General features: G+C 42.7%; 1 protein-coding gene across 1 annotated transcript in view; it reads left to right on the top strand.

Moving 5' to 3' along the window:
• The first annotated feature begins 1930 nt into the window (after positions 1 to 1930).
• Positions 1931 to 26361, top strand: part of CA8 (carbonic anhydrase 8 (inactive)) — a 109195-nt gene continuing 84764 nt past the window's right edge. The window contains exons 1-3 of the mRNA XM_037058603.1: positions 1931 to 2359; positions 3537 to 3728; positions 17791 to 17915. Of these exons, the coding sequence (XP_036914498.1) occupies positions 2260 to 2359; positions 3537 to 3728; positions 17791 to 17915 (417 nt within the window). The 5' untranslated portion in view covers positions 1931 to 2259. The remainder of the gene's footprint in view (positions 2360 to 3536; positions 3729 to 17790; positions 17916 to 26361) is intronic.

The following is a 26361-nucleotide window of genomic DNA, read 5'->3' as shown; positions in this document are numbered from 1 at the left end:
ATCAACGCGTGCACGTATTTTAAAAACAAAGTTTATAAAACTTCCAAGATTCTGAAGAAGTTTTCATGAAAGGAGAACGAAATGAGATATTCCTTTTAGAAGAACTTCAAAGGAAAGTGGTTAACATTTGGAGTAGTGTTTCTTGTTTTCACTTTATTATTATTTATTTATTATTAATAAAAAATTTTTTTAAATTGTTCAAGTACAGTTTTCTTTTACTCCCATCCCAGCCCCCACCCCCCAGCCCTCCCCACATCCCTCCCATTTCCACCCCCCCCTTGTTTTTGTCCATGTGTCCTTTAACCTTGTTCCTGCAAACCCTTCCCCTTTTCCCTTGAAATTCCCTCCCCTCTCCCCTCTGGTCCCTGTCAGCCTGTTCTCTATTTCAGTGTCTTTGGTTACATTTTGTTTGTTTGTTTTGTTGATTACATTCCCGTTAAAGGTGAGATCATATGGTATTTGGAGCAGTGTTTCTTGTTTTTAATAATAGCTTCGGGATAGACTTTGGCTTCCGTCAGACTCAGGGTCACCAGTGTGCAGAGGAGAGAGCCTGTTCATGCAAGAACATCCACAAGGCTGTGAGTGAAAAATGAATTTCGTTTCCCTCAGACTGAATCATGGACTTTCTGGTGTTGTGTTAAGGAGAAAGAAATTATTTGAATTACATGAAATCCACAGGTTATCTTCAAAGCTAACGCTGACCAATAGTTTCCACTCATTTTGCTAAACATTCTAGAAAGTGGCAGATTGATTGAATATTTCCCCCTTTCAGTCCCAATCCATTTTCTGGAGAAATTCCTAGTAGCCTGTGAAGCAACTTCTTAAAAAAGGAGAAGGGCCGAGCACGCAGCGGAGGACAGAACCCCCAAAGCCCCGAAGTGAGCATCTCCGGCCTTACATGAAGAATCAGACCTCCACAAGGATGGTACGATTTAGGAAACCATCATTCAAACTTCTGGCGGACATTTCAGTGAGTGCACAGAGCACATAAAAACAAATTTACTGAAGGTCCAAATCTGAGCTGATTATATGCAGATACCTTCTAACAGCACTTTCTAAAAATGTGGTGTTAACCTGCTCAGGGGTTATTGACTAAAGCTTTCAAAGGCGTCGGGACAGGGGGCTGAGCTCATTGACGGTGGACTGGGAAGCATATGTAAGAGGTAAGGACGCTGCCTCGTTGGGTCAGGAGAGTTCCTGTTCCTTACGCAATGTGTGTGTTTCATTATTTACACCATTTCAGGAGGCGGTCAGGAGCTGTGTACACAGAAAGCTGCCTCTGCCGCGGCACTCCAGGGTCTGAAACGGTAAACAAGTGCTCGTTATTACCTTTCATTACTCCTGCCTTTGAAATATTTTTTAATGGAAAAAATGTCCCTAAATTCTATTTACCTTTCTTGATTAAAACATTCTTTTCTTAAATGTTTTTAGGAACTACAAGTTTCTTGGAAGTTTTTCCATACTTGTTTCCACTGTGCTGCAAGGGCGAATTTAAAAGCAGATACTGAGAAATAAGGATTCGGAGCAGGGAAACGATCTTTAGTTTGTTACGGGGTCTCCCAGGCCTCTCTTCTCCCCTACCTTAGGCAATCCATTTTTCTCCTCCCTGACCCGCTTTCTCTGTTTTTGGTATTCCCCAGAGTTACGATGAACTTGAGTGGGAGCAGAAAGGCCCTGGCCTAGGCTCTGCACACCGCAGTCCTGACCACAGACCCTCAGTGACCCACCAGGTTCGGGACTGCAAGCGCGGGCCGGAGCACGGGTAGCGAGAGCGGAGTGGGGAGCCGGCCCAGTAGCTCCCTCAGGTTCTGCGCAGTGGCCCCAGGGCTCTTTCCTGCGCTCCTTCCCCGGGTCCTCCGGCTGGAGAGCCAAGGGGCGGATCCTTATTGGCTGGACACGCCCCGGCCTGGTTTATAATTCGCCCTCCAGATCCCGAAGCTGCTGCTTCTCCCGCGCTCCACCGGGACTCGGGACGCGCCCCCGCGCCGGCCGCCCCAGAACTCGGGACCGCACGCGCGCCCGCTCGCGCTCACAGTCACACTCTCACACACGCAGCCACACCTGCATTGCCTTTCACCTCGCGCGCTCACACCTATTCACGTGCGCTCATCCTCGCACTCGCTCTCACACTCCCTCGTGCACTCACGGGCGCACTTTCGCCCTCTCACACTCACGCGCTCACACCCCCTCTCAGGCCGCTTACTCTGCGGGGGCGCAGGCACCGCCGGCGACAGCGCTGAGAGGACACACGGCTTCTCCATGGCCGATTTGAGCTTCATCGAGGATTCTGTCGCCTTCCCGGAGAAAGAGGAGGACGAGGAGGAAGAGGAAGAGGGTGTGGAGTGGGGCTACGAAGAAGGTAACCCGCCGCACCTCCAGGTGGCTGGGGTCCCGGGACGGCGCGTGGGAGGCAGCACGTCGCGTGTTTGCCCGGCGCTGGGCTCTGCGTACTTCTGCTCCCTGGCGCTCGGAGCACCTCCGCGTCCCCTCTTTCCCACGTGGGTTTCTGCCACTTTCCCATTCCCGTGGTCTGTCTCGGGGCAGAAGGCGCCGCAGGGAGAGCGGGCGGGCCTGCCGCTTGCGTTCGGGTTGGGGAGCCCGGCCTTCCTGCCCGGCAGCTGTTGGCACCTGCCCTCATCCGGAGGGCGAGCCTTAAAGCTGCAGCCGTGACTTGCCTTGCCTCCTGAGTAGCGAGGAGGAGCAGCGTTGCCCATTACTCAACACCTTCAGAAAACAGTTAGTGAAACTATTCGCTGCTTGCTTGCTATGAGGACCCTGATTCGAGAAGGTATTCTGCCTCTACGCTGTTCCTGAAGCACGCTAACACGGCCAATTCTTTGCAGACACGTCCGAAATTTCAGGCGGAATCAGTGGGCTTGGCGAGAAGGCGTTGACTTTTTAAAAAAGTTTAGAATTTATCCCTGAAAATGTAGGTCTGTTAAAATAGCCAACCACTCGTGCTGATGTTGACTGCATCTATGAAAAAATGTAGAATGTATCATTTTAATTGTAAAAATATGGAAAGGGCATATATGTATGAATATGTAGGTGGGCATGTGAACATGTATATAGGTACACTTCAAAATACTGCACTTGCGTTTCTAGTAAGGTGTTTATTCACTAGCATCCGATTTATGGTTTTAGGCTCTCACTAAGCATGTTGAGAGTTACAGGTATTTCCCAAGCCCTACACATAATTGAATTGATGAGCAGAGGAAATTTGTGTGGTATTATTTTTCTAATCACTTAAAGATGACCTAAATTTCTTAGTCACAAATTGGTACATATTTGTGGACAAATACAAACAGAATGGTATGTGAGCTGAAGGTTTTGTATGTGGTATTCGATAATCATATCATTCCAAATATAAACCCAAAGATTCACACACATTTACCACATCTCATCGTACAGAGATGGCAGTCATATAACCCACTTAGTGAAAAGGATTATAAACTGTTTAAACTAGTTTTAACATGTTCAATTTCACTGTAACTTCTTTTTTAAACCAACATAAATGTGTTTCATTTTGTCCTTAGGTGTTGAATGGGGCTTGGTGTTTCCCGATGCTAATGGGGAATACCAGTCTCCCATTAACCTGAATTCCAGGGAAGCCAGATATGACCCCTCACTGCTGGACGTCCGCCTCTCGCCCAATTATGTAGTCTGTCGGGACTGTGAAGTCACCAACGATGGACACACCATTCAGGTTATCCTGAAGTCAAAATCAGGTATTTTAGAAGATGCTTTGCATGCTCTTTTAAACTTGAAGTCATCTTTGGAGCTATTAAACTCTTATTTAGCTTGTATGACCTTAAAGTAGAACTAACATAGCTCCATGGCCAAATACCTTTATATATTATAAAATGCACTTTTAGGAATTGTTTTCTGAAACATTTTTGAAATTGTAAAAGGATGAAATAATGAAGATGTCAGTCTGGTGTTACTCTAACAACGTTAGGTGGTCCTCCTGCACCTTGTGGAATTTGTGGAAAGGTGTATGCAGGTGTACAAATGGGAATTTTGTCCTAAATTGTTGATTAGCTTAAATCATGTAGACAATTCTTTGTTTTACTGCATTGTAAAACTAAAAATTAGAATTTATTGACGTTATCTGGCATTCCAGAGAGACTTTTTCAAATTCTTTTTTTCCACTATGTTAATGACAACTAATTAGTGGTTTAAGTATCAATCCTCTATTGGTCCTTTAACTTAGGGAAAGAGTTTAACTAATAGCAATGAAAAATATCCTTTAAATTCAACAAAAGATAATTAGCAAACAAAGCTCTTCGGTCTTATTTATTGTTTAAACCTCCCTTCTCCCCATCTGAACCTGTATGAGATTGATCTGAAATGTTTTATGGAAAAGGTGTTGAGCAGTTACCAAGGAAATTGGTTTTCAGCTAATGTAGTGGAAAGGACAGCAAAGTTCTAAAAATTAGCATTAATATTATACTATTCATGGTGAATAATGACTATTATTTCCCTCTTAGGAAAAGTATAAAATTCAATGTGTTTAAATAATAGGAAGTGTTTAATAGAGACCAACTGTGCTCAAATTAATTCTGGATCAGTAAATGTGATATTTTAAAACATAAAGTCTGGTTTTTTATCAGCCTGGGGAGATATTGATGACCAGTTATGGATTTTTATTCGTTGTGTATGTCCCTGAGCTTTAATTTAGAACCTGTGAGATAGTCAGAGTTTCATGGAGTCTTCCCTGCTGGTCTGAGGTCAAAGTTGGGGCACCACCCAAAACAGACTGTAAGCTGTATCTATGCTCAGAGAGACAGCTTCAGGTGTGGGTTTGAATTGAAATCACACTATTTGAGGTGGAGGAGTTAATCTATGATGGGACAATATGTATTATTAAAATATATAGTAAAATTACTGAATACTGACTTCTGGCCCATACAAACATTTTAAGAGACTGTGTGTGAGTTGACATGCTTCTGTACTTTTGGAAATAAAATATTTCTACATCTACCTGATGACAGGCATGATCGAGACTCAGTGTTGGTTGCATACAGATGGACGAGATGGTTCTATGGAGTCATAGTTCAGTAGAAACACAATACTGTAGAGTATTAATGTCGGTATGCTGATGGGAAGTGTTAGAAAGCTTCCTGGGGATGTAGAAGAATGAGTGACTACAAATACTGTCAATTAAGATGACGTGTATCCATCCTGCTCCAAGATCAAATTTACTTGATCTAATTGAAATGAACATTTGCTTCTGGAAACTTCTCAAACACTTTCTTTGGCTTTCTACTCACCCCCCAAAGAAGCACTGTCTTGGTCCTTTAACCACAGGTATGTTTCTTCCTCACATACCCTTGTTTGCCAGTTGGTTCTCCTCCATGCTCTAGCCCTCATCACTGAAAAAGAGCTGTCTGTCTGTCTGTCTGTCTGTCTAAGCCTATTCTGGATACACATGCTCCAGACCCCTTACTCCTCTATCTTTTCAGAGAGAACTTGTTTCTTCTGATGCCCCATCTCCTTTCTGCCACTATAATAATTTCTTCTTCAGTGTTTCTCCAAACTTAAAATTTCCATGCCTGGACCAGTTTGTTTATTGGTCCAGGCTAATATTTATTTTTTAGGCTATTTAAGCTTCTCAGAGGAATAGTCTATAAGCCCCAAATACCTTGACACTCATTTATTTAATTCAAGTTTTATCTTTATCAAAATAGAATATAAATGTAATTTAAATAGTTGAGTAGTACACTATTTCTCGCTCCCTCTGGGCTGTACCCCTCTCCTCCCACCTAAAATGTTCTGTCCTGGTGACAGTCACTTCCAGCACTTAGCTGCATGTCCTGCTGCCATACTTCTTAATAACATGCATACACTGTCCTGCTTTGGTATTTAAGACCAAAAGCAGGACAGTACCTATGGACTCCCTGCTCTGGAAGATGAAGCTAATTCTCTTCTTACCCTTCCACGCTGTGATTTTGCTCCTCTTCATTCCTATACTTAAATTATAATTTTTATTTAAATCAATACTCAGCGTTTTTATTATGCTGATTATGTAACTACTATTTCTGGCTGAGATTATATCTATTTCCTTTATTGAATTTTTTTCCTAGACAATATATTTTTGTTTCTTTAGTTTTTAAATTTATCTTTCACGAATTCATTTTCAAACTCTCTGACGTATGGCAGATCTTATTCCAGGACATGGAAACATATTAAATTATCCTTCCTTCCCTCTCATCCGTTCTTCCTGCTGCCCCTGGCGGCCTCCCTTCCATGTGTTCCTGCCCTGGTCTGGTCCGTGGTGCCGTGTAGCCAGTCCCGAAGCTCCCCGGAACCCAAGCCCAGAAGTCCCTTTGTCTGCCTCCCGCGTGCAATCCTGTGTTTTCTGGATGCTGTGACATTCTCTTATGGGGTTGTTCATCATTTTAGGGACTTTTCTAGGTCTAGCCCCTTCTACAATTCATCAACTCGTAACCTCCTCAGAAAGGGCACGTGAGGGTAGAGTTAGGTTGCCTTGTGAGTTCGCATGTGTCTCCCTCAACTGTTTGCCTCGGCAAAGCAGCCCAGGCTGGAAGAACCTGCTCTGGCATTCGATGGCACTGGTGCATTCGTTACCTTCTGCTCTCCAGTGATGCAGTGGAGAGATTTAGTGCCGTATCCGGCTTGTCGGCCCTTCATGTGACCTCTTTCTCTCCCTAGGAGCTTTTATAACCTCTTCTTTATTGCTTATGGCTTTGACATTTTACAGCCATATGCTTTGGTGTGGTTCTTTTTCACTCTCTGTGTTGGGTACCAGGTGGGCCATTTCAGTCATGATTTCTTAGAAACATCTCAAAAACTTTCTTATGTTATTTCATTGAGAATTTTTCTTTTTTAAAAGATTTTATTTATTTATCTTTAGAGGGGAAGGGAAGGAGAGAGGGAGAGAAATATCAATGTATGGTTGCCTCTCATGTGTCCGCTGCCGGGAACCAGAACTGGGAACTGGCCTGAAACCCAGGCATGTGCCCTGACCACTGGGAATCGAACCGGGAATCGAACTGGGATCCTGTGGTTCGCAGGCCCGTGCTCAATCCACTGAGCTACACCAGCCAGGGCGAGAATTTTTCTGTTTTTTTTGTTTCTTCTTGCAAGAACTTATTTTGTTCTTTGTTTTTTCTACTTTCTTTAGATAACCTCAACTAATATCTTTCAGATTTTCCACTGAATTTTTAACTAATGCTAGCTGTTTTTAATTTCTAAAAAGTTGTGCTTATTCTATAAATAGTTTTATTTTCTAACATCCAGCATCCAGAATTTATTTCATGAATATGGAATGTCTCCATTCTTTTCTGTGTGGCTTTTTTTCTTTTCCCTTCATGTGTCTGTTTATTCCGGGGTCCTTCTATTTGTTTCGCTCTCCTTTATTAATTATTACTGGAGGTTTTCCTCAAATGTCCAGTGATCTTCCGCTCCTTGTTCCTGTTCAGGAATGGGTCTAAAAAGTGGACTGGGAGCTCTGTGCGCCCGGGCAGGAGCATGGTCTGGATGTCACGGTTAGGTGATTAGGTAAGGGCTGGCCCTGTTGTTGGAGGAGGGTTTGTGGCTTTGATCAGGGGAAGGCTTGTGTGGCTCGTGGCTGGCTGTCAGCCACTGGTTTCTGACCTCGGGCAAGAGAGTGGAACCAGAGTGGCACATTTGTTACGGTTGGTGAACCTGCTCTGACACATCCTCATTGGCTCCAGTCCATAGTTTACCTTAAGGTTCACCTCCGTATTGCACACACTGTGGGTTTGAACAGATGTTGTGTAACCCTGTGTTTCCATCGCTGTAAGTATGATGCAGACCATTCTCACTGCCCTAAAATTCTCTATGCTCTGCCTGTTCCTCCCTCCCTCTCCCCACCCCCTGGCAAGCACAGATCTTGTTACCATCTCCATATTTACCTTTTCCAGAATGCCATATAGTTGAAATTATACATTATGTAGCCTTTTCTTGTTTTAAATTTATTTAATTATTTTTCAAGTACAGTTTTCTGTCTATTGCTCCCATCCAAACCCACACCCCCGTACTCCTCCCCCCCCCTTCCATTTCCACCCTTCTTAGTTGTTGTCCATGTATCCTTTATATTTGTTCCTCTAAATCTCTCTCCTATGTAGCCTTTTCAGTTTGGCTTCTTTTACTTAATAATATACATTTGTTGGATGTTGTCTTTTAAAATAAGAAGCTCATAACACAATTTTCTTTTTAAGAAATTAAACTTTGTGCACACCAATCCACTGGAACATCTGACTTCACAGAGGCTGTCAGTGGCCTGGGCTACTTTGTTTGTTCTTTCCTTTTTTTTAAAGCTATTTTTTTTTTTTTTAGATTTTATTTATTTATCTTTAGAGGGGAAGGGAAGGACAGGAGAGAAATATCAATGTATGGTTGCCCCTCGTGCGTCCCCTGCTGGGAGCTCCAGGCACTGACTGGGAATCGAACCTCTATTGTCTGGTTCGCAGGCCGGTGCTCAATCCACTGAGCTATACCAGCCAGGGCCTGTTTGTTCTTTCTTTTTGCCATTGTTGTTGCTGTGTTTATATTAAACAATAAAAAGGAATTGCCAAAAGGATTTACAAAATTGTAGCATCATTTAAGTGCTGGCATTTATTAAGATAAAGCTTTTCAATGTAATCCTAGTGACATGGTGCCTCTGTATAAACCCGTCTGGATACACTGCCTTAACTTAAACTGAGGCGTGCCCTGAGCATGACCTCCACTCCTAACCCCTGCCACAGATCCCAAACCAAAGTCATTGATGATCTCATCTCACAACCACACAGATGCTTTAAAATTCTGAAAACACTTGAATTCTGCGGCATTTGCAGTGAGATTTTTGGAAACTCTTAGGTTGGTCTCTGGGAGACATCACCTCCTGACGGTTCTTCTTATTTTTGACTGTCCTCTGCTGGTCCTTCATTTTCCACTTTTTTACATAATGGGTGTCTCGAGGGCTCCTCCCCAGCGCTCCTCTCTTGTCCACCGTGCATTCCAATCCATTCCAGTGGATTCGTACAGACGGCATGCTGCTTGGTTCAGTGTTCTGTTTTCCGATAAGACAGCGCGTGAGTTTAGGACAGCGATGGAGTCGTGAAGGAGGTTCTGGAATGGAACCCCCTGGCGGGCCGCCTGCCCAGCTTGAGCAGCCTTCCTTATTGAGCAGGCCCATTTTTCTCTCTGAGTAATTTCATAGATCAAAAAGCTCCATAATTGCTCTCGTTGTTCCCATTTTGGGACTTTGGACCTAGGCAGAGCAAACCTAATTATATTTTCTCATAGCATCCTTTAAAATATTGACTACCATCATCCTATTATGAAATTGCCTTTTTTTTTCTTTAGAAGTATGAATTTCTTCAACCTTCCTCATAGACAGTCTTTCATTCATTAATACTTATTTATTGATCATTCACTATAGGAATTACAAATGTATCTCTGAAAGCCAGGCAGGTCCCATAAATGAGAGCAGCCAGGAGAGCAAAACTTGTAAATAGCTACGGACCTTCTGCTTTACATGTGGCGTTGGGAGGCGGTAGGACTGGTTGGGACTGTGGGGAACCAGCGAGCTGCAGGAGGCATGCCTGGTTTGCTGGGTGTCTGACGTGCCCAGAAAGGCTGGAGACAGAGGCCTGTGAACCAAACGCAATCACTGGGTTCACCTGGCCTGTAAGGAGCAGTTGGCAATCTTTGTTTTACCTTATGTGGGATGCTCCATTCGTTGGGTAAGGTAAATATAAATCACACTCAGTGCCTGCCTGCAAGAAGCTTGCAGGGGTAGGTGTGAAAAATAGGTGTGCGGGGAGAGATTATTTTTGCCTGAAATTGTTAGGGAAGGATTTGGGGAGGAAGTAGCATTTGCAGTGACCCTTGGAGGGTGAATAGCATTGGGGTGAATAGCATTGGGGTCTGGGACATTGGGATGTGTGGGAAGAGAGAGCAGTAGGCAAACAGGCGTGGATATGGGAAGGGCTAGACATGGTAGGGAAAGATGCATCCTTAAATGATCTGGAAGAAAAGTTTTATTCATAGTAAATGAGGTTAATAGAAAATGTAATGGAGAGGGTATGTTGGAGCAAAGCTGTGAGGGATCTTGAACCAAGTCTACCAAGTATAAACATTTTTTATTTTCTGTAGGATACGGTCATAATCATGTTGCTCTAGGAAAATTAACCTGGTAGCAACAAGTGAGGTAGGATCTGGGAGGAAGTAGGAGTCAGTTTGCAGGTTATTGTGTGAGATTCAGTTCACAGAAGCTGTGGCTGCTGGGTAGGCAGTGGCAATGGGAAGGAAGGCATGATGCAGGAGGGATTTTGGAGATGCCAGCTACGAGCTGCAGTGGTTGGGTAGGTGGGCTGTGTGGAGCCCCAGTGTGTAGACCGTGTTTTGGATCCTGTCACCATTCTCTCCCTCTACTCTGAGCATATTTAGAGGCGGCAGAGTGTCTCCAAACCAGGGTTCCCATTCCAGGCGGACCCGGCCAGACTGTGGTCCTATTACCACCCCGACTGCAGAGAATTTTATCGCAGCCACTGCGTCTGTCTGTTACGTGTCTGCGGGGCAAGCAAATCCCTGCGCTGCCAGAATCTTAACAACTTAGTGTCCACAGACAGATGAAAATGGAACATACAGTGATACAAAAAGTAGCTTAAGTGCCAAAATATAATTATTATAGAGTCTCACCTCAGTGGTTTGATACTTAAGTTGTGAGGAAGCGTGAGGCTGCCCGAGCTTGGGCAGTAAGAATGTCGTTCTGTCTGATGACAAGCAGTGTGTTAAGGATAACGACATTTTAAAGGGCTATCAGTGTGGGAGAAATTGCTCATCAAAATAGGTCACTTGTGCCCTTCACTGTAATTTATTATAGAAACCTTAATTAGCAAATTTTACTTCTGGGTCTTCTATAATTCTCAAAGTTAATTTTAGGCTAGATTATTACTTTGTTATTAATCATACTTTTTTAAATAAATGACAACTTTTTATAGTACTTCTTAGCAACTTTGCTGATTTAAAGGTGAAGTTTTCAAAAATATCTTAAAATTATTTTCACTTCAGAGGAGACTGTATACTGTGTACTTATATAAAATGTCAAGGTTCAATTTCTTTATGATTTTATTTGTTATTAGCTAACTTTGGGGGATTTGAATTACCTGAACAGTTGCCTTAATCTGCTTCATTTTGCGTGTATAGACCCAGTATAACAACCTTCTCTCTGTATTGTCGATGTTATAGCTTCCTTTAAGAGCTGATGATATTTATTCTTTAAAATGATATAAAGCCTCCCTGGCTGGTGTGACTCAGTTGGTTGGAGCATCGTCTCATACACCAAAAGGTTGCAGGTGCCATTCCCGATCAGGGCACAGGCCTGGTTTGTGGATTCAATCCCTGGTAGGGGGTCGTGTGAGAAGGCAACTGTTACGTTTTTTTCTTCCTTTCTGCCTCCCTCCTTCCCTTCTTCCTTCTCTCCCTCCCTACCTTCCTCCCTCTCTTCTTTTCCATCTAAGAGTAATAAAAAAATATCCTTGGATGAGGATAAAAAAAACAACTTAAAAAAGAAATAAAATTATAGGTTAGTTAAAAGTTAACCTACAAAGCTAAAGACAGTAAAAATATTAATTTTTGCTTTCAGGGCTTCAGATATTAAAAGACTAGTTAGTACTATTGTTTGGAATGTTTTATGAATACATTTGGGATTCCTTAAGAGGTAAACTGAGGTTATGAAATCTTTACACCTTCCAAGAATGAACTCGGGCCTTTGGATCCTTTGGGGACCGTAGGCACCACTGGTGTTGGTGTCCCGCCCTGTTGGGGATGCGTCTCTGTCTCCCGGCCTCACCCAGTTTGCTTGGTCTATGACAGCAGCTTGTTAATTGCTTAGGCTTGCTCTTGGCTGGTCCACCATCCATGCAGACATGGAGTAATATTTTCACATTTTAAAACATTAGTCCCCTGCTTAAAAGCCATCGATGATTCCCTGCATGCCGAACTCCAACTCCTGATGTGGGCTGCAGGTCTGACGTGGGCTGACATGGGATGATACTCATACATCTGGAGGCCTGGCTTGGGCCCCAGTAACCTCTACCCTTATTCNTTGGGATTCCTTAAGAGGTAAACTGAGGTTATGAAATCTTTACACCTTCCAAGAATGAACTCGGGCCTTTGGATCCTTTGGGGACCGTAGGCACCACTGGTGTTGGTGTCCCGCCCTGTTGGGGATGCGTCTCTGTCTCCCGGCCTCACCCAGTTTGCTTGGTCTATGACAGCAGCTTGTTAATTGCTTAGGCTTGCTCTTGGCTGGTCCACCATCCATGCAGACATGGAGTAATATTTTTGCATTTTAAAACATTAGTCCCCTGCTTAAAAGCCATCGATGATTCCCTGCATGCCGAACTCCAACTCCTGATGTGGGCTGCAGGTCTGACATGGGCTGACATGGGCTGATACTCATACATCTGGAGGCCTGGCTTGGGCCCCAGTAACCTCTACCTTTATTCTCCTGGAACACATTCAAGCTACTGCACAGCTCTGAGCCTTTCCCAGCCTCTTCTCTCTGCTGGAATGTATGTTCTCACTTCTGATCCCTTCCTTTTCAAGGCTCTGCTTAGCTCTCACCTCCTGCGGAAAGTCCCCTGACATTCTGATCCCCTTGGTTTTGGCTTGGCCTGTGCTGGATGCTCTCCTAGTGCCTTGTGTGCTTTGCCTCACTCTCCTAATGCAATGCCTTGCCAACACTAGGACTACATCCTACTTCTTGTCAACTTGGTACCTGGCACAGGACATGGAGTTCATCTTAAAATGTGTGCGTTGAACTCAAATGAAATGAGGGAGCTAAGCTTTGATCAACATCAGCGTTTAAAGTGTCTGGCAAATTTGTTTTCAACAAAGGATATAGAAGCTTAAATAGATTTAGGGGTGTGTGTGTTTGTGTGTGTCTGTGTGTTCTGTTCAGAAAGTACATGATATGCCACATGATATGAAAACAGACACTTATTGAGGAAGATACAAAATATAAGAAACATTGTACATAGAACAATGATGGCTCAGTCCCCTTCAAAGTAGGCACCTTGGGACCTCATACAGTTCTCCCAGCATTTCTTCCACTGTTCACAACACTCTGCAAAATCTTTTGTTGGAATTGCCACTAGCTGCCCCTTCGTATTTTCCAGAGTCTCATCGATGGTGTGAAATCTTTTCCCTTTCAAAAGGGATTTTAGTTTTGGGAAAAGCCAGAAGTTGTAGGGTGTCAAATATGGGTTGTAGCAGGGCTGAGTCACTGGGGTGATTTGATGTGTTGCCAGAACCGCACGAGATGTGACCGGTGAATGGGCATGTTGTCCTGAAGAAGCTGCGAATCACCAGTTGCCCACAGTTGTGGCTGTTTTGGTCACATTGTATCTCTCAACCCAGCAAGAATATTGAGGTAGTACTCCCTATTAATTTTTTGGCCTGAAAGGGTGCATTCATGATGGACCACATCTTACCATCAAAAAACACAGTTAACATGGTCTTGATCTTGCTGCAACTTTGAAGTGCCTTCTTCAGGTGTGGAGAGCCAGGTGATTTCCTTTGGGACTACTGGGCCTTTGTTTCAGATCATAGCCATAGACCCAGGATTTGTCTGTGGTTATGACCTTGAGGAAATCTGATTCTTTGGTAGTGGTTGAGTCAAGTTATTAACAACTGCAGTACGCCATTCCTTCTGCTCTGGTAGTAGACACTGTGGGACAAATTTTGCCATGAATTGTTTCATGCCAAGATTCTGCATCAAATCAGACACAGTAGTGTTTGGAATCCCCAGATCAGCTTTTAGTTCCCACACTGTCAGTGGCTGGTCTTTGTTCTTGCAGCCCGTACATGTTGAGCCTTCTCAGGTGTTCTGCTTGCTGCGTGCCTTCTAGAACATGGGTCACTTTCAACAGATTCTTGACCATCTTTGAAGCATTTGTGCCTCACTTTTATGTGCGCTGCACTCATTGCCTCATCCCTGAAAGCCTTCTGAATCATTCAGATAGTTTCCATGGGGGAATGTGCAAGCTTAACACAGAATTTCATGCAGATTGGATGCTCTACTCACTCAGTCATTTTGAATGCAACAACCACACAGTACATACACTCACTCAGCAGTGTTTACTGCCCCCACTGACTAGTACAGTGATGTCATAATTGTTCACACATGTGCGTTCCAGTCCATTTGATAGTGCACAAACTGTTTTCATTATATTAACAGTAGCTGGACTTTTTCTGGACAGAACCATATTTTGTTCCTCAAGTTTTGGAGAAGGACCTCTTTTTGTATCTCACAGGCCTGATGGGCATGACTCTATGGAGTGTTAATGAAAATGGATGCAGCAGCAATACCATTAGTTTATTTTATATTTTTCACAAGTTTGTTATTCTAAGGAAATGCAGCATGTTATCAGTGTGGGTGTTACGTTGTTTCATTGTAAAAATTTTTATGGAGCTTAATGGCATCACAAGTAATAAACCTGCCATACAGTGATGAAGTATCACTCAACAAAATTTGATAATCATAAATTTGGGAAGAGTATATACCTTTTGGTATGACTGGTTTCCTAATTTTAAAAAAGCTATAAAAAGGCAGAAAAATGCCTTCAGAGGATGTTGCCAAATGGGTAAAACAGAGCTACTATTTATTTTTAGTCTATAAATACCATCGCTCTTAGGAGATGAACAGGTAATATTTACCAGGCACCTTGTAAAATTCCAATTTCAGTAGGTGTCATTTTTTATGGCTTTGTACAGCCACATGATTTTAGTGGGGTTTAACTTTGGATTTTTCATCTGTGGCAAAAGTGAAAGGTCCCCAGCCCCTGATTCCCGGCTGAAAGCTGCCTCTTTGTCCCTTTTCCCCGGGGATGAGGCCAGGCAAAATATTTCTTTTCTTTGTGTGCATTGTCAACCCAATAAAATGGAAGATCCACAAGACTGTGGAATTTTGTCTGTTTTGTCAAAATCAGTGTATCTTAAACGCCTAATGCAGCGCCTGGTACAGTGTAGGTGAGCAAGCGTCTCTGGGGGGCCCTGGAACCCATCAAGACATAGGTTGTGGAGTTCAAATTTCCTGGGTGTTTAAAAATACAAGCTCTATCCCCAAGTTTTAAATGAAGCATTTCATTCTTGTTAAAGAAATACTGGGCATCGTTCAGGTGGGAGGGTCCTATTTTTTAAGAATGGATCTTTTCTTGGCCTCCTGAAATTGCTGTGAAGATCAGTCATAGCATCCATTTTTATAAGAATGTACCAGTAATCTGCCCAGTAGCAGTCTTAGAAACACTGTGTGTGTGTGTGTGTGTGTTGTGTGTGTGTGTGGTGTGTGTGTTGTGTGTGTGTGACATGTGCTGGGCATATGCAATACGAGTTTTTTGGGAAAAAAATGTTAAATTCTCTTTCCCCTTTCATATGAACTTTATTTCACAATACTCCTTTTTCGTTTTCTTTAGCAGTGGGGAGCTAAGCCTCCTTGGAGATAATTTTTCATCTTCTTTTAAAAGCAGAGTGTTACAAGATACACCCCTCTGAAGCCTCAGGTCAGGGTGTGCTTGCACACAGCGAGGGGTGTGCTGTCTAGTTCTGATGATGAGGCTGGGGTACAGCGAGAGTCTTCCAAGCTCTCCCCTCTTTTTGGTTTGGGAAGTGGGTACATTGTGGGTAGACTCCAGGCCTCCTTCCCTGTTTTCCTTCAGACCAAGTTTGGATAGCCCTGGTAAAGAAGGAGTGAGTTTTGAGATTATTCAGAAACTGGCACCCTGGTTGGCATAGAAACGTTTCATACCTTCCTCCAGCCACAGCTTGGGTGGTACCGAAGGTGTTCAGTGGGCCCGCAGTGCAGTTCTGGGTGTTTGCAACCGTTTGTGATCCATGTCTTCACATTTTCTATTGTCCTGGGAAACAGGACTGCAGTTTAGAAATCTAGACTTCAAGAACTCATGGTTTTTCAGTTCATGCTTGTAGATACTGCAATGTGGCTTTCCCCATCCCTGTCTCGCCCCGAGATACGGGTCAGAAGATTCAAGTTCCAGGCTCCTGGAGCTTGCTAGCTGGGTGGCCGGGCAGGTTACACTTAACTGTTCTCAGCCGTGTTTTTCTCACCTGTCCATGCGGATGACAGCGCCAACCTCTCTAATTTGTCGTGAGACTCAAGTAAGACTGGATATGAGGAAGAATATCAAAATTGTGAAAGATAATATCCCAAAGGCCATGCATTTTACCCCCTTCCCTCTTGATGTGAGGTTTGTGCACTTGAAAAATTAAAATTGCTATTCCTACTGTAGCTCTTTTTTCCTTTTTGAGCCGGCAGAAAGCTGAGAAGCAAATTTGTCAGGCACTTTGAGCAAGGACTTCATGACATTCATTTGTGCAATAGCTTCATTTATCCATCTGTTTCCTGCCTCTGTATTTAACCTTTGCTCTTTTTTTCTGATTTGTGCTTTCTGGCGCTTTTAAATGTACCTTGATATAAGCAGCTTTAAATTCTTTGTGGAACAAGTTATGGGATGAAGAACCAACCAAACAAGTAAATATTGTTGCAGCAATTTGCTTTCTTCTCCTGTAAGTTTTAGAGTAAGGGTGGATAACCAGCTGTTCCTTGGGAAAGCGGTTTGGATGCAACTGCTTTCTCCACAAGGGCAACCCGAGTGTCAATGCCAGTCTGTTTGAGAGAGACTACTTCTGGGGGAATGGGATGGATTCCATCAGGTCCTTGACTGAAAAATAACCTGTAATTCTTAGCTGATACCATTTAAATATTTTATTTATTTATTTTAGAGAACAGAATGGAGGGAGTAACATCAATATGTGGTTGCCTCTCAAGAGGCCCCCTACTGGGGACAGGGCCCACGACCCAGGCATGTGCCCTGACTAGGAATCGAACTGACGACCCTTTGGTTTGCATTTCATCAATCCGCTGAGCCACACCAGCCAGGGTGAGCTGGTACCGTTTAGAATGAAGAGTTTTTACAAGAAAAATGCAAATAAACTTTATTTGTATTGAAATCAGCCATTTCTAATAAACTTTATTTCAGGTTTTTTCATTTGATAATCAAGGAGTGTTTAGCTGAAGAAAGTATTTTATTGCTTCAAGACTGGTTCCTGTACAAATTTATTTTTTATTATCTTTTAGCGTGCCCGTATTTGAGACAAAGTTCTGGGTCATATCCAGAAATGAGAAATACAGACATGGCCTTATAAAACTAGTGTTCATATTTCAAGTCTTGTTAATATTTTATCATAATTTTATTTTGTTTGCATTGTATGCGACATTGAAAAGTCAGATTGGCTTAATAATAATTCTCTTTAGAGATAATTTTATTAGCTTACACCTATTCTCAAAATTGAAAGCCTACTGCTACAAATGGATGCTCTGTAGGCAAGGTCTGGTTTATTGACACAGCTAGAGCAAAATGCCGGTCAGTTTGAGACTCAAACCATAGTTTTGTCTCCTGATCAGTGCGAAGTTTATATCTCAAGGAATATAGCTAGTGCATATTTTTGGGTCTAAAACTAACAAAGTTGAAGCGAGATGATAGACATATAATACCAAGTATTTCAGAGTTTTTGAACTTCTACTCTATCTGATTGGCCATTATAGGAATTTCAGCCAAACCCACAAAGCATGAATTCGTCTCACAGTTGTGAGGTAGTTCTCACTGTGGCTATATAAATTTAATCTGTAGAGCTCATGAGAGTTTTTTGGCAAAACATGTCCCCAGTGGTTATAGTGCTGTGCTGATGAATACGTTTGGTATGTAATGAAATAGAATTTATTTTATTTTTTTTCAGTTCTGTCGGGAGGTCCGTTGCCTCAAGGTCATGAATTTGAGCTGTATGAAGTTAGATTTCACTGGGGAAGAGAAAACCAGCGTGGTTCTGAGCACACTGTTAATTTCAAAGCTTTTCCCATGGAGGTAAGAGTAACAGATCAACTTGTAAAATTCTTATGGTTCATGGAAAGTATTCAGCAATTATTGAAAATGATTTAGTTTAAAAGCAGATGCATAGCTTTTGAATTCTTATCAATTTACATTAAAATTAAAAAGTATGTAATGAAATGTAAGCTTGGAGCAGCCAATGAAGGTTCCCAGGGACTAAAGTGGGCTTGAAGACTGCACACGGACTACTGGCCATAAAGGTTAAGTAAAGCCCTTAAGTTTCATCCTATGATTACCCTTGTGAAAATTCTGCTGCCTCTGCAAATTGAGTAGGTCCCTTTTCTAGATGCTCTGAATTAGTGATGAGCTGAAAACAAATAACTTTTGGAGAAACCTCAACACTAATTGCAAGCCTAGGTTAGCTCTAGTGGAAGTGTCATTCCATCCTTGGGACTCAGTTCCTCCAAGCACAATTACCTTCTCCCTGTCCCGTGCTCCCGGTAGACTTGGTAGATTGCTGCGGTGGCACTATCTCCTGGACTCTAACCGTTTGTGTCTCAAGTGTCTTTCTCACTGACTGTGGGCTTCTGTTAGGGACTGAATGTTAGCGTGCCCCCACCTCCTGATTTGTATATTGAAACTCTTTCCCACTCCAGTGTTTCGGTATTAGGAGATGGGAGAGGTGATACTGAGGTCGTGAGGGTGGAGCCTTTGAATGGAATTAGTGCCCTTCTAAGAGTCCAGAGAGCTTGCTTCTCTACTCTCTGCCTTGTGAGGATAGGAGAAGAGAGCCATCTACAAGCCAGGAAGTGGACCCTCACCAGATGTGCTGGCACCTGATCTTGGACTTTCCAGCCTACAGAACAGAGAAGTAAATGCTTGGTGTTTAAGCCTCCAGACTGGTAATTTGCCACACAGCCTTAGCTGACACAGCTCTTAAAGAAAAGGTCTCCCCCTCTTCTCCTTTTTATTTGCATTCTTTAGTCCAGTGCTAGGAACATCAGAGACCATCTATGGTGGAGAAATTGAGGAAATGTCTCTGTTGGTCCCGGCCTCGTTTATATTTGTTTTATAAGGATGTGCAGTTCTGTCCAGAATGTAGCCCTTCAGTGGCATGTGGCATTATATCTGGGTGGATGCTAGAGTGCCAGTCTTCCTTCTCTGTTGTTCCCAGCTGCACATGTACTTCGTTTTATATGGCACTGCTCATGGTCAGATGCATATGTCCGGTTCTACATCAGTGGCTGGAAATCACTACTGTGTAATTTATATAAATAGACCTCAAAAATGAAGTAGAGGAAGTATTTCTCAATATTAATTATAATTAAAAAACTCCCTTTGGAAGCTCAGAAGATCCCTTGCCCTGACTGGTGTGGCTCAGTTGGTTGGGAGTTGCCTCACAAAGCGAAAGGTTGCTGGTTCGATTCTCATTCAGGGCATGTGCCTGGGTTGCGGGTTTGGTCCCTGGACCAGGTGCGCAAGAGAGGCAACTGGTCTATATTTCTTTTCTCTTTTTCCCTCCCTTCCCCTCTCTCTAAAAATAAATAAGTAAAAAATTTTAAAAACCTCAAAACTTAAAGCTAAAATATTTAATGTTTTGAGGATAGAAGGGGGAAAACAATTGCAGTATGTTGAAGAGAATGTATGATATGTATATGTATGTGTGTGTGTATATATGCATGTGTATATATATGTATATACACACTCTTGCAATGGTGAGGACAATGACAGCTTATTGAAGGTTTTGATGGGGAAGGTTAGATCTCCAATGTCACCTTTGTAGGGGCTTTTTTCCTCAAAGCCTACAGACATCCTTTCAATTCAAATACCTCAGGACAGTTCTGCCCTGTCTCTGTGTCACCTCTGGCTACTGCTCTGGCCTCGCTCAATGTGAGAAGGAAAAGCTCATGCCAGAATGCCTCGGAGCGGAAGGAGGACACACAACGATCCACAACAATTAAACCTCCTGGGCAGCGGAGAGCAAAGTGAGGGCTGCCAGGGTCGGAGCTCTGCTCTGTTCTCGGAGTTTGAGAGGCTGCTTAATCATTTTGTCTCCACCAGTCCTCAGAGATACACTCAAATAATACAAAGTTTAGGGAGAGACGGGAACGATTGGGTAGGCAACAACTTCTGGATGGGAATTCAGTGGCTTTGCTTGTGACACACAATGTTTAGCCTTGGAAAAGTTTAATTAGATTAGGTGAGTTAGTGGTGTGTGCTCTTTGCTCTGCAGCTGAATAGAATTTCTGGGCCAAACGTTCCGACTGGTCCTGCTCCTTAGTGGTGCTGTACCTGCTCCGGCCCATTAATTGCAGGTAATGGTTTGTTTGGAGTGAAAATTAAATTCTTGTAGCGAGGCTTTGTTTTTGCAGAAATATTTGTCTTTAGCATCATGGAATCACTCACTGTAATTTTTCCAAAATACGTTATGAATAATATTTATATTTTTCATTACCCCAGATTATCCCTCATCCAATCTAAGAGAAGATACTTATATCAGCCTCCGATGTTTGTTTAGTGCATAAATGCTGTGGGCATGGAGACCCGAAGGGGGTGCTCCAAGCCAAGTGGGTTGTTTGTGCGTTTTGTTTGTTTCAGTGGAGGCTATGGACCCTGAGCTGGGCTTTAAGAAGGACAGGGACACATGGTGTGCTGAAGAGGAGAGAGGAACTCTGCATAGAATAGACTAGGAGGGAATGAGTTGGCTGGTGTGGAGGTGGGTTGATAACTTGCCACTGGTGCCCTTGTCCTGAATGGCCATTGAGAGTAACCTCGAACACAGGGACGTAGCCAACTGGAAAGTTGTGTGTGGGGACCAGGTACCCTTTTGGGTACCTGATTTGAAAAAAATTTTAAGACACTTTCCCATATTTTATTTGCATTTTAGGACTAACTTTAATTTCTAAGTTGCATATCAATACCTATTTCCTTTTTGTTGATTTCACTTAAACTGAAATAGTTGGTTTATTAAACATTCTTTTATTTATTTATTTATTTTTAGAGAGAGGGGGGACGGGAAGGAGAAAGAGTGGGAGAGAAACATCAGTGTGTGGTTGCGTCTCATGTGTCCCTCACTGGGGACCTGGCCTGCAACCCAGGCATGTGCTCTGACTGGGAATTGAACCAGTGACCCTTTGCTTCACAGGCCCATGCTCAATCCACTGAGCTACACCAGCCAGGGCTAAACATTCTAAACAAATATTTGTTATGTCTGTTACATGTGACACAAGGATGGCTTTTAACAGAAATTCATCGACCTCCCTTCTTGGCTTTTAAAAATTATAAATACAGATCCTGAATGTGTTTTGATCCTATTAGAAGCCAGTGCCCACATTGTTTCCAAAAGTAGCACAATTTGTCACTTTAAACAATTTAAACTGAAGCTCTTTTCTTCAGCAAGATGGATAAAGCATGCCATTTTTGTTCCTTCTTAAGATTTTTAGTTTTCAGAAACACAGATTTCTCACCATGCTTTCATTTTATAAAGCCTGAAATCTGCTGTACGACTGACTACTTCAGGTTTATGCTCAATGACAGTGCCTTAACAAGAAAAGAAATTGTGCTGCATTTTTATTTCTGTTACCTGAAACATAACTTTACTTAGTGTGTGGATATTTTGTGTTGTGATATTTAATCAAGACAACCACATGAGTTGTTGATTTAAGACAAGTTTGAGATCCCATCAAATTAATTTCTGTTTGTTCGTCCTGATGGCTGTGGAAGCTTCGTATTTTCTTTGATGTCATTAGACCTGTTTGCTTTTGAAATCCAATCATCAATGCTATGAGAGTATGAATGTAGCTCTTTTGCTAACACAGGTATGATCTGTGCATCAGCCATACCACTAGAATTATTCCATTCTTATTAATTTTTGTTACAAATCTAACTGATGGAAAAACTTCTAGGTACATAGATGCACATCAAACTTTCAGACTATATATTTTATTTTCATCATTTGTCTTTGGAGACAGTCATCTTCTTTGCTACTTCAAGGTAGCCTAACTGTGTGGTCTGTATAACTCTTGCTAAAATATGATTAATTTTCATACATGAACAGCTACTTTCATACTTCAATGGGAGAATACTTCCCAAGCATTTAGATTTTATTCTGGATTAGTAAAATTCTAATTTTTATAATTTTTAAATTACAGTTGTCATTCACTATTATTTTAAATTAGTGTCAGGTGTACAACATAGTGGTTGACATTTATGTAACTTATGAGATAATCCCCCGATACCCACCTGGTACCCACCTGGCACCATACATAGTTATTACAATATTACTGACAATATTCTTTATGCTCTAGTTTGCATCCCCATGACTATTTTTTAACTACCAATCTGTACTTATGAATCCCTTCAACTTTTTTACCCAGACCTGGGCTAGTAAAATGTAAAAAAAAAAATGGGGGTGGGATTAGGAGATCAACAGCATGGCCAAGTTTTATTTTTCCAAATAAAAGCATTACTTGGGACTTCTGGTCAACATAGTGGCATAGATAAACAAGGCACTCGGATACTTCCGTAACCACATCAAAATTAAAACTCAACTACAGAACAATCATCACTTGGTACTGCCTGAAATATACCTGAAAAATATAAGAAGTCATAAACAACTAGGGAGTTAAAGAAGAATCCATACTGAGTGTGGGAGGAGGGGCAAGACACAGAACAGGCTGACCCCCCACACACAAGGATAAAAATAGGGAGGGATATCTCAGCTACAGAGGTCCCCCCTGAGGAGTGAGAGGTCCCAGCCCTGCACCATCCCTCCAGCCCAGGGTTGTAGTGCCAGGAAGAGAAGTCCCCATAAGTTCTGGCTTTAAAAACCAGGTGGGATTGTGGATGAGATGTGAGGCTTCTAGAATCCCAGGCAGTTCCTCTGAAAGGGCCCATGCACAGACTTATTTGGACTCACTCCCCCTGAGCTCCGGCACTGGGGCAAGGGCTTGAAAAGCACTGGAGAAGTATGTGGAGGAACTGAAAGTTGTCAGATTTTGGTGAGTGTTAGGGAAGTAGCTTTCTCCTAGACAGAAGTGCTGGTAGAGGCCATTGTTCTTTTGATGAGACCTCCCCACACAGAGCCAGCTCCTTATCTGAGACTCCATCAAACTGGCTCACACTGTTTGCCCCAGCCTGGCAACCCCCTGAGGCTCTTTCCCATCCAACATGCAGGCCCACCGAAGCTGTTTTCATAAGAACGACCTGTCTCAGTTCATGTTAATATTTTCCTAAAATCTCTCAAATAAGCAGCATCTGCCCTCAGCATGCCTTGTTCCTCTTGCTAAGAGAACCCAGGCCCAACACTAGCAGCAGCTAGCCTTGGTTAGCAACTTGGCCTCTCCTGGTTACCTCCAAACTGAACACAAATAGCAGCCATCCACCAATTTCTTAGTAGCTCGTGCCGAGTAGCCCTTGGCAGAACATAGTTAGTGGCTGGCCTTGGCCTGCATCTCCTGGGTGGACCCTGAGCCAGTGCATCCAGTGGACAGCTTCAGACCACACTGAAGCATCACCACCCAACCACCTCTACAAGTGACACACTCAAGGGGTGGACTCAGTAGGCACCAGAGCCCCACTGAAGTAAGTCCTGTTCTATGGAGTAGCCCTCTGCACAGCTGATCACCCATGATGGTCAGAGGTTGGTGATTGGTGGTCACAGCCAGTCTTTGCAGTTGATTGGCTTGGGGGTGAATTCCACCCATTGACATGTGAATAGCAATCAAGGTTCAACTATAAGAGGAGGGTATATACAGCCCAGAAGGGAGAGTACACTTTGAGAACTCCACTTAGGTGAATGGGGAGGCTGTGTTACTGGGCCGTACACAATGCCTACTACATTCGGCCACTCTCCCCAGCTTAAGAGACATAGAAGCTCTTCCTAATACATAAAAACAAACGCAGAGAGGCTGCCAAAATGAGGACAAAAATAGCATGTCCCGTATGTAAGAAGAGAACAAAACGCTGGAAAAAGAACTATATAAAATGGAGACAAGCAATCTAATAGATGCAGAGTTCAAAACACTATAAGGATGCTCAAGGAATTTTGTGAGGGCCTCAACAGCATAAAAATGGAACAGTCAGAAATGAAGGATACAGTAATTTAAATGAAGAATAATTTACAGGGAATCAATAACAGAATAGATGGAGCCAGGAATCAAATTCGCAATTTGGAATATAAGGGAGCGAAAATTACCCAGTCAGAACAGAAAAAAAAATCCAGACTTCCAGCCAAGATAGAGGCATAGGTAAATACACTTTGCTTCCTTGCACAACCAAAAGAAGGACAACAAAAAATTTAAAACAAAAAATAACCAGAACTGCCAGAAAAGCGAACTGTATAGAAGCCTGACAACCAAGGAGTTAAAGAAGAAACATCCATCCAGACTGATAGGAGGGGGGTGAAGATAGGGAGCCAGGGCAGAGAGGACTTGCAGCAAGGTGGCAGCTGGAGGACCTGGGTGGGTGAGCCAGCAGGTGGTGGACCAGGCAAGGGAGTGGCTGGTGGAACAGATAGTCCCACATTTGTGTGCAGATAAATGAAAAGGAACAACTGAGAAGCAAGACAGATTATTCAACCCAGGGTTCCAGCATGGGGAAATAAAGCCTCAAAATCTCTGAGTGAAAAAACCTGTGGGAGTTGAGGCAGCAGGAGAAACCCCCAGCCTCAAAGAGAGTTCGTTGGAGAGACCCACAGGGTCCTAGAATGTAAATAAACCCACCCACTGGGGGAATCAGCACCAGAAGGGCCAAATTTGCTTGTGGAGAGCATGGGAAGTGACTGAAAGCCCAACAAGAGCTGAGAAAGTGGCATTGTTCCCTCTCAGATCCCTCCCCCACAAACAGTGCCACTACACAGCAACCTGGGTTGCCCTGCCCTGGTGAATACCTAAGGCTCCACCCCTTACAATGTAACAGGCATGCCAAGACAAAAAAATATGGCCCAAATGAAAGAACAGATCAAAGTTCCAGGAAAAAACACAACTAAGCAATGACTAAGCAATGAAGAGCAAAAAACTAAGCAATGAAGAGCTAGACAACCTACCAGATGCAGCATTCAAAATTCTGGTAATCAAGATGCTCACAGAAGTGGTTGAGTATGGTTGTGAAATAGAGGAAAGAGTGAAGTCTATGAAAAGTGAAATAAAGGAAAATGTATAGGGAACTAACAGTGAAGGGAAGGAAACAGGTCTTCACATCAACGGTTTGGAGCAGAAGGAAGAAATAAACAATCAACCAGAACATAATGAAGAAACAAGAATTCAAAAAAAATGAGGAGAGGCTAGGAACCTCCAGGACAACTTTAAACATTCCAACATCCATATCATAGGGGTGCCAGAAGAAGAGGAAGAACCAGAAATTGAAAACTTATTTGAACAAATAATGAAAGAAATCTTCCCTAATTTGGCAAAGGAAATAGACTTCCAGGAAGTCCAGGAAGCTCAGAGAGTCCCCCAAATGTTGGACCCAAGGAGGCACACACCAAGGCACATCATAATTACATTACCCGAGATTAAAGATAAGGAGAGAATATGAAAAGTAGGAAGAGAAAAGGAGACAGTTACCTATAAAGGAGTTGCCATAAGACCATCAGCTGTTTCTCAAAAGAAACATCGCAGGCAAGAAGGGACTGGAAAGAAGTATTTGAAGTTATGAAAGGCAAGGACCTACATCCAAGATTGGTCTATCAAGCAAAGCTTTCATTTAGAATGGAAGGGCAGATAAAGTGCTTCCCAGATAAGGCCAAATTAAAGGCGTTCGTCATCACCAAGCCCTTATTATATGAAATGTTAAAGGGATTTATCTAAGAAAAAGAAGATGATCAATAATATGAACAGTAAAATGACAAGAAACTCACAACTATCAACAGCTGAACCTAAAAAAACAAAAACAAAAACAAACTAAGCAAAGAGTAGAATAGGAACAGATTCACAGAAATGGAGATCACGTGGAGGGTTATCAGTGGGAAGGGGGAGGGTGGAGAATGGAGGAAAATATACAGGGAATAAGAAGCATAAATGGTAGATACAAAATAGATGTGGTGGTAGGGTGGGGGCGTTAAGAACAGTATGGAGAATGGAGAAGCCAAAGAACTTATATGTATGACCCATGGACATGAACTAAGGTGTAGGGATGATGGTGGGAGAGGTGGTACAGAGTAGAGGGGAATAAAGTGGAGGGAAAAAATTGGACAACTGTAATAGCATAATCAAGAAAATACATTAAAAAAAAGAAAAAGAATCCTCCTAAAGAAGATACTTTAGGGAGGCTCTTCAAGATAGTTTAAGGACAACTTCAAGCATGCCAACATTTGCATCATGGTGATGCCATTAAGAGAAGAGAGAGAGCAAGAAATTGAAAACCTGTTTGAAAAAATAATGATGGAAAACTTCCCTAACCTGGTGAAGGAAATAGACAAGTCCAGGAAGCACAGAGTCCCAAACAAGATTAGCCCAAAGAGGCCCACACCAGACACATTATA

Source organism: Sturnira hondurensis, unplaced genomic scaffold, assembly GCF_014824575.4.
Source record: "Sturnira hondurensis isolate 20B ecotype Veracruz unplaced genomic scaffold, ASM1482457v3 Scaffold0010128, whole genome shotgun sequence".
Lineage (NCBI taxonomy): Eukaryota > Metazoa > Chordata > Mammalia > Chiroptera > Phyllostomidae > Sturnira > Sturnira hondurensis.
The sequence above is the reverse complement of the archived record's forward strand: the minus strand, read 5'-3'. Positions and strand labels throughout refer to the sequence as shown.